Source organism: Pterocles gutturalis, unplaced genomic scaffold, assembly GCF_000699245.1.
Source record: "Pterocles gutturalis isolate BGI_N339 unplaced genomic scaffold, ASM69924v1 scaffold46029, whole genome shotgun sequence".
Taxonomy (NCBI): domain Eukaryota; kingdom Metazoa; phylum Chordata; class Aves; order Pterocliformes; family Pteroclidae; genus Pterocles; species Pterocles gutturalis.
Genome location: NW_010132381.1, coordinates 1 through 7,918, shown reverse-complemented (window position 1 = coordinate 7,918; position 7,918 = coordinate 1). Strand labels below are relative to the sequence as shown.

The following is a 7,918-nucleotide window of genomic DNA, read 5'->3' as shown; positions in this document are numbered from 1 at the left end:
TTCCTGTCCCCAGGTGAGCGCTGCTAGGTCAGCCTCCCCCTCTCTGCACACCGGAGCAGGCTGTGTGCTCCCTCCTGCGTGGGGGTGGGCAGGAGACGACCCTTTGAAGACAGAGGTACTCATCCTTGCTGGGGAAACAACTCCAGGGGGACAGATGCTACATGGAGAACGAGGCAGAAAAGCTAACAAGAGAACTGAATTTATACTGTGAAAGCCACAGCTATTGCCTCATCTCCAAGTCATCCATCTCTCATCACTTGAATCAGAGAACTGAAGTCTGGTCACTTGAACACAAGGAAAGGTAGCCAAAAGGTGACAGCAAGATGAGGCTGAGCAGAGGCTCTATTTTACAGACACAGCAAGAGGTGTATTAAGTAACAGTGTCACCACGCAACACCGCTCAGGACTGTGCCCCATCATCAGACATCCCTGTAACGGCAACAGCTCCGTCTCGTTCAAGAGAAACCGATCAGAGCGGTGTTGGCAAGGTCGGCTCTGAACACCTTCAGGGATCAAGCCCCTGCAGTGTAAAGCTTTCAAGACATAACCAACCATCTCCAGCACTCGACTGCTTCAATTTTCTCTGACAAGCCCTATGATTTCCTTACAGCTGTCTCGCAGGGACTGGAAGGATCCAGTTTCCACTCACAAAGAGCCATGACTGCTTAGAGGGCACAGAAGATTTTTACCTTCATGACAGATGCAGAGAGAGGACATCAGTACATCCTGCAGTCTGTTACAGACCTAACTACCTTCAAAAATCACACTGGGGAAGAGCTTTTCCTGTCTCTCATCAGGAGATGGATAGAATTCTTCCATGAAAATAAATTTTCCTCTTTCACCCAGATGGAAATTTGCTACAGGAGGAATCTCTACAGAAACCTAAGCCTGCTTTTAACTCTTTTATTCTGTATTTGCACTGCCCAAGGAAAACAACATGTCCAAAGAAATACCCAGCATCAAGCCAGGACAGCTAACTTTAGGTGGTGCACTCAAGATCCTGGTAGCAGCAGTAACAGATTTCCTGCTGCCTTCCAAAGAGGGTGGCTAGGGCGAGGGTGGGCTCTGAAGTGAAGAACCCATGTCCACAGGGATGGGCCTCGCCCCGTAAGGCTTATGGGCTAAAGAAATGTAATTCCTCTGCTCAAAGATCAGCTTTCCTTACCCAGCTGCTTCTGACAGCAGACCAGTAGCATCTTTGGAGAAAAAGCTGCTTCTGCACATGCCCAGGTACTTCCATCTGTAAAGGATCCCCTGTTCTCATGGCACATCCCCAACATCAGTCCCAGTCTGAACGCGGTGCCTGTTTTTCAGTGCCCTTCTGAAAACCCCACTGTCTTCCCTTTCAGCCAGTTACAGGCACAAACTGGGCAGCCTGGGCAGAATGAAGACTCCAGCTTTGCACCACATTCTGCACAGCATTCCCTAGAACAAGCAGCAGTTTAATAACGAAGTGCTAAACCCAGCTGCTCCCTAGAAAACCCAAAGTGTGTTCTGGGCATCACGCAAGCAGGACACTGGTCTTGCCCGTTTCACAGCCTGTCCTCCCTGGGAAATCTGTGGAGCTCCCAGCACTGAACGGGAAGTTCTTTACTGCGCTACAACACTTGTCCACCACTGGCCCTGATAACTTGCACCTCCAAGCTAACAACGTCACAGCATGGTTGTTAAGACAAAAAGGAGTCATCTGGGTCAGGAAGACTTTTTAATCAGCCCAAGCTGCTCCAAAGTTCACCTGAGAAGAGACTGAAGGCTACTGCAGTCCTATCTTTTCTTCTCTTCCCCAAATCACTCCTTTACAGGAAAACAGTTGGTTTTATTTCCTTCATCTCAATCAAGGAATGCCCTCTTCAGACATTCTGACCTTTAGTGTCAGTAAATCACTATTTAGCTCTTGCCTCATGTACAGAACTAGTTTTAGTTAACCAAAAGTTTAGCTCTAGATCCACCCAGGTGCAATCCAACATGAAGTACAGGCGGGTTCAGTGCTTTATTTAAAATCTCTTGGCCCTGTGAGCACACAATTGTCCTGCATCTGCTCTGTACATTTGCATGATTGGGAAATGAAAGCAGCCAAACACAAATATCATCACTTCAAGCTAAGTAAATCTCCTGGATACATCAAGAAGATGAACACCACTCATCATACTCTGGTGGGCTTGGAGGACAAGACTCGTCTAGACCCCCCTGAAGCACGTGGGTCACATACCTACGTCTAAGTACTCCCTTGCCTGGACACACCTGAGCGTGTCCAGTGTGCAGCACCAAGTCTTCCTCGGAGGCTGAGTCCTTCTGCATCAGAAGGGTCATTGGCCCCAAAAGCCACAATGACAGGGAGATCTCCTCCCTGGCACTGTGAACATATTGAAAAAAAGTATAATTAAAATAGCCACTCACACACGTGGGCTCCATTGGCAACTTTGATCCTACTGTTCATAAAACCCTCGCAGATGAGCGTTTACAATTTAAAAATAAAATATTTTTTTTTCCTTTAAAAGAATAATTTCTACATTTCTGTCAGCCAACTAATTTCAATCATGGCATAATCTAAAAATAAAGCAAATCCTAGCCAAGAATGGCTACCGTGGGACCCTCAAGAGTCAACCCTGCTGCCAGCCTGTAGCAAGGGGGAGCAGCATACCCCAGCTCCTCACGTCCCTACACCCCAGCTAGGAACTTGGGGTGAACTCCAGTTGATTTTCTTTATATTGTTTCTCTTTCAGCTTAGGAATGATCCAGTTCTTGTGATGGCTGCACCTCAAGAGAGCAGTGGGGTGGAGAGGCTTCCGGGCAGCACCAGGGTTAGTGGCAGTGCTCCGTGATATCCACGACAACGGCCTTTTTCCAGCTGAAGAAGAAATAGCCCATCCCTGCCCCGGCGGCCACGGCTATGCAGAGGTATCCGTTGTACGTCATGAAGATCAGCATGAGGAAGTAACTGACCACGACTTGAATGATGTGCAGCACGGTCTGCAGGAGGTGAGGGAAGCTCAGCATCTGCTGTCTGAGAGCACAAAACCCAAAGAACAGTCAGCATCCATGAGGTACAGATGGGAAAATGCACATCCCCAAAGAGAAAACTTAGCTCTTAGGCTGACAGGATGCCAAGGTGGGCATGAAACGGCAGAGAAGATAACAAAGCAGGCTGGACATAGACTTCTGCATGCATCTGTCACTTGTGACTGTGTTTTTCCCCACAGAGCTGTCTGATAACAAAGCAAGCATGGTACTTGCTGGGACGACAAAGCTACACTGAGCAACAGATTTCTACAAGCTTATTTTACCCCACATTCAATATGCAGAACGGCTTCTGATCAGAGGCTTTGACTAACTGTCAACAGAAGAATCCCAAGTATTTTCTGTCAGGGTCATTGGCTGTAACACCCAAATTCTGTTTCTAAAAACTCCCCAAGTGTGTTTGCTACTGCTCTGTGAAGAAGAAAAAAAAAAAGAAAAAAAAAAGCTTATCTGACTGCTTGCTGTTTTCCTCCTTTTGCCCCTTGTTCTAAAGGGCAGCCAAGTGACTCAAGCAGAGCGTTCTCCAGTATCAAGCGGTGTCCCAATCAATATATTTTGCAGAGAGTAGTACTGGCTGCATAACGTTTTTTCTGTCCTAGTTTTCACCTTTTTCAGCTGCTGAAGAAATTTGTCTTAGAATGAAGTGAAATTCTTACCCAACAGTTTTGTGTGTCTCCATCAAGATAGTGCCATTGGGACCTGGCACTGGCATGGAGTTGTAGCGAATGCTGACTTGGGACTTGCGGAGAAGACACTCTCGGGCAATCTTAAGGCCTTCATAAAACATGGCCAGGAAGAAGACAGCCACAAAAGCACCAGCCATTTCTGACAAGAGAGGAAACATTATTGATCTGTGCAACAAAAGACATTTGCTTCAGAACATGTCAGAAGAGACGCTGCGTGATTCAGCAACCGCATCCCACCGCACAGGCTATGGCTGGGCGCTGTGTGCACACAGGTATGGATGGCAAATGCGATTTTCATCCATACACTAAGTGGAATTTCACCCATGAGGTTAAATCAGCAATCACAATCACTTTTGCTACTAAGACCAGTCAAATTCTCAAACAATACAAACATCTCCCTTTTCCTTTCACCCCACAGATGCCATTTAAGACAGCCTCAATGCAGTGTGCCTGCGTATTTTTGGCATAAATAGCAAGATAATTCCTGAAACATCAATCAATTGCAAGCTTTTTGTTTGGACTGGACAAGACAGTTTTACTAACCTCCAGGAGTATTGATCGTAAGTCCCGAAAACAGCAATGGCACATTCTCGCAGCTGAAGTGGAAAGTCATTGCCTGCCCAAAACACAAAGAACATCAAGCTGAGCCCGAACAGCTTATCCCAGGATGGAGCTCACAACAAGATTTAGCAAAAGGTTTTTCTGTTTTGACAAGCACTTACATCATTTCAGTTGGTCAACAGATAGACTCAAAGAAACTCCTCAGTAAATCCAGTGTAACACACACAAGCGAGACACGGCTAAAGATGCTTCAGGCTCCAATCCTGGTGGACAACTCTTCCAGGCACTGCCCCTGGGCACACGGCACCGTCCTTGACAGCACCTGCTCCAGAAAAGTGCCTCCTCCTTGCTTTTGAGCTCCGTTTCTCCTCAGCACCAGAAGTAGTCGGGGACTGGGGATGTCTCTGGAGCTCATCCTTGGCTCCCCATGACTACACATGGGCTGGGGTACAGGGCGCTTTCTTCCCCCCACCTTGACCTCACACGAGCTCATACAGACAAGGGCTTGTGCAGTGGAATCCTCTGGTCCCCTCCTGCCCCATGCTGTCTCCCTACAGAACCTCTCAATGGGAGATTCCCATGGGAAATGGAAGCCTACATACAGGTACAACAAGGAGTATTATATGTAGAGCAGGACCACAGGTTCCCCTGAGTGAGAACAAGGGCTCCTGACCCTGCACAGGGAATGCTGTGGGAAGGGAAACATCAATGATCCCCCAGCCACCTGGAGTTCATGCAATTTTCCCATCCAGGTACATACACTGGAGCTTAGCATGTCTCGGCCACAGCTGCGTACGGTTTTTTCCACGCATAAAGTACCTGCTAAGCTCGAGGAGCTCCTCTTTGAACACCCCTCATTGCTTAATTAAGGTTATTTGCTGAATTGTGATTAATTTCAGCATCCATACGAATCAGCAGACATTCATTACCCCCAGAGCAGAAATCACTATAAAACATATTTTAGAAAGTACTTCCACTTTTTTAATGAATGTAACATTTTTACATTTAAAACAAAACAAGGACAAACCAAAGAGCGATACAGCCTAGTTCCACAAACCAGAGCTGAAACAGAGCCTGTTACTTGGTGCAAGTGAGGAATGGGAATACACAGACATTAAAATGTGTTCGGTCTATTATCTAAGATACTGTACTTATTTACTTCCTTCCCTGACAGTTTAATGTGCACTGTTAATACAAAATCCTGCACAATTAATCACAGTTTTCCGTTGCAGGGTGAGGCAGGATCCTGTCATTATCCATTGAAGATGAGAGCACCTGACATTGTGAAGAAATAGCATGGATATGGAAAGTAACGGATCAGAGAACGCCAATACTTCGCTGTTAGATTACATGAAGAGCTTCACAAGGACATCAGTGACAATGCTGGACTGCAAGCTCCACCAGCACCTCTGGGCTTTGTACTGGGCTGCGTTCACCCAGGGGAAGGCTGTTCTAGCCCCCTCTTCTCCTGCTGTGATACTGGGTGCAATGAAGCACTTGAAGCAGTGATTCTTGATTCCTTCTTCAGGGCGCACAACTAGCAGGAAACTTTAACTGAAGGCTTGCAAAGTATACTCCCGAGTATATTCTCATTTCAAATTGAAACGCACACAGTCTCCCCTCCTTTCCAAGTTTAACCAGGAAGAGCCATATTTTAATAATCTGAAATTCACTCCAAAAGCATTTGGAAAAGGGAGAAAAAGCTGAAAAAGTCCCTAGAGCTGGCTCCACACAATGACAAAGACCCTACGGTCATCTCCATAGAAACTCTGGCCAGGACCTCTGCAAAGCTGCCGTGGTGCCAGCGTGCACAAGCCTGAACTCGTTTAAATCAACGTTAGCTAGAGCAGCAGGGTGCAAGACAACACAGCCTCAACACCAACGTGGCAAAGAGTCCTGGTAGCTTTTAACTCCCCAAACCAAGTGCATGCTTGAAGTTCAGGAGGAAAAGGGCACAGAGGGTGGTCACCTGCAGGGCAGCACAATCCATCATAATGGTGTGCACTCCTCTCAGTGCCTGTTAAAGCTTTTGCTAACCCTAACAGCCCTGGAGAACTCTCTCCATCTCCACTTCTCGCAGGAAAATGCTTACTTTGCATTTCTGCCTTTAGCTGGCTAGAGAGCAGACAATCAGGCTGGCTGCTAGAAAGGTTTTTGCAAGAAAAGACCATTTTGCCAAAGGATGTTCAGCTCTGAAATACATTACACGTCGCACATCACCTCATGCCACTCCTTCATCCCAGAAGAGCCACAGTGGGGTCTGTGTTTTAATTGGATTCATTCACACCTCCCACAGCTAAGTTTAATTCCTGATCCTCAAGAGTATAGTCTTTAGATGACAAGTTACTTTGAACCACAGACAAGGAGAAGCTCTCTGGCTAATTACGACTTTTCTACTTACCATCATCATCATGCCAGATCCATGATCATGTCCTGGGGCTGCCGTTGAGTGGTGGTGTTCAGGAGGATGTGTGGCTGGCAACATGGAGCTGTTCATGGGGTGATTGTGAGCCATCTTTACTACAGGGATATTCAAAAAGGCACGTAGAAAAGTGGGACCCTGGAAAAAAAAAAAAAACCCAAAAAATAATAAGAAGCACTTTTCCAAACAGAATATGGTTTCTCTACTGCTACTTCAAGAGAAAATCCTCTAAGCCACTGAGAACTACTGCCTCTGGATAACCTTCTAGAGCATCCTCATGGTCCTGCACTCTGCCTGCAGAGAACAGCCAGTAGAGCAAGCAGGACAATTTAAAGGAGGAGTGTCCCTCTGAGCTTTACATCATCATATTGCTGCACCATCCTAAACGTTCTTGCCAGAAAGGCAGCCTAATCTGATTGAGGTGGCACATGGGGACCAGTGCTCAGCATAAAGGAACACTTCTTATCTGTAAGAGGAAAAAACCCAAGTCTCTTCTCAAATGCAGTCATGCAAGAGACAAATCTATCTCACTTTAAATGGCAGATACTAAAGGATCAGATTACAATATTTCTCTTAATTGACAGTTCTGCATTTTATTGGGAACATGTTTAACAAAGAAATTACGTTAGGTGGTACAGGACCTATTACCAGGCAAAGGTCTGCAGCAGCCCCAGGCAATCCAATTCCATTTCCGTGAGCTTTACGTTGTCACATCTTCCCCTCTAATCACATTACACACGATGAGAGAAACACTCAGAAGACTGCCAGTCGAAACCCCTAATCTGGTTACTGCAAATCAGGTATGTCTGGACACGCCACGTTCAAAATACACCTCGTGGTTAGACACGGACGTGGCTCCTGCACTCTGCGCCCCAGCAGGACTCGCTACGAACCCGGGACAACTTCTGCTGCGACATGAAAGGTCACCCGGTAGAAAGAGCAACAGGAGAGAAAACAACCTGAGAATACCAGTCAGTCCTGAAACAACGGCATCCATCAGCACGACAGAGCCAGGCAAGGCAACCCCAGCACAGCCCAGGTGAGATGCCACTGAAGATGAGCGAGTACAGACACTGCCCTGCTAGACCCTGTCTGGAATATCGTGTGCCCTCCCAGCATAGTCCAGCGCTCAAGTAAAACCAAGTGAAAGTACAGACACTCAGACACTTTATCCAATTAAAATTAAAAGAAAAAGAAGAAAAGAAAAAAAGAGAAAAAAAGAAAAAAAGAA

The 7,918-nt window shown here is 46.5% G+C and overlaps 1 protein-coding gene across 1 annotated transcript; it reads right to left on the bottom strand.

The window, feature by feature from the left end:
• Positions 1 to 2,529: 2,529 nt before the first annotated feature.
• SLC31A1 (solute carrier family 31 (copper transporter), member 1) lies at positions 2,530 to 6,824 on the bottom strand. The gene is made up of 4 exons (XM_010080876.1): positions 6,667 to 6,824; positions 4,248 to 4,320; positions 3,675 to 3,843; positions 2,530 to 3,004 (listed from the first exon to the last, which is right to left on the bottom strand). The coding sequence occupies exons 1-4, from the start codon at positions 6,778 to 6,780 to the stop codon at positions 2,803 to 2,805; spliced, it is 558 nt and encodes a 185-aa protein (XP_010079178.1). The 5' UTR covers positions 6,781 to 6,824; the 3' UTR covers positions 2,530 to 2,802.
• Between the last annotated feature and the right edge of the window lie 1,094 nt (positions 6,825 to 7,918).

Bases quoted from the DNA above. Each gene is read 5' to 3' on its own strand.
- SLC31A1 (XM_010080876.1), bottom strand. From the start codon at position 6,780: ATGGCTCACAATCACCCCATGAACAGCTCCATGTTGCCAGCCACACAT. The intron at 4,321-6,666 runs GTAAGTAGAAAA...TGTTTTGGGCAG, and splicing joins GATCTGGCATGATGATGATG to GCAATGACTTTCCACTTCAG. The intron at 3,005-3,674 runs GTAAGAATTTCA...TTGTGCTCTCAG, and splicing joins GAGACACACAAAACTGTTGG to ACAGCAGATGCTGAGCTTCC.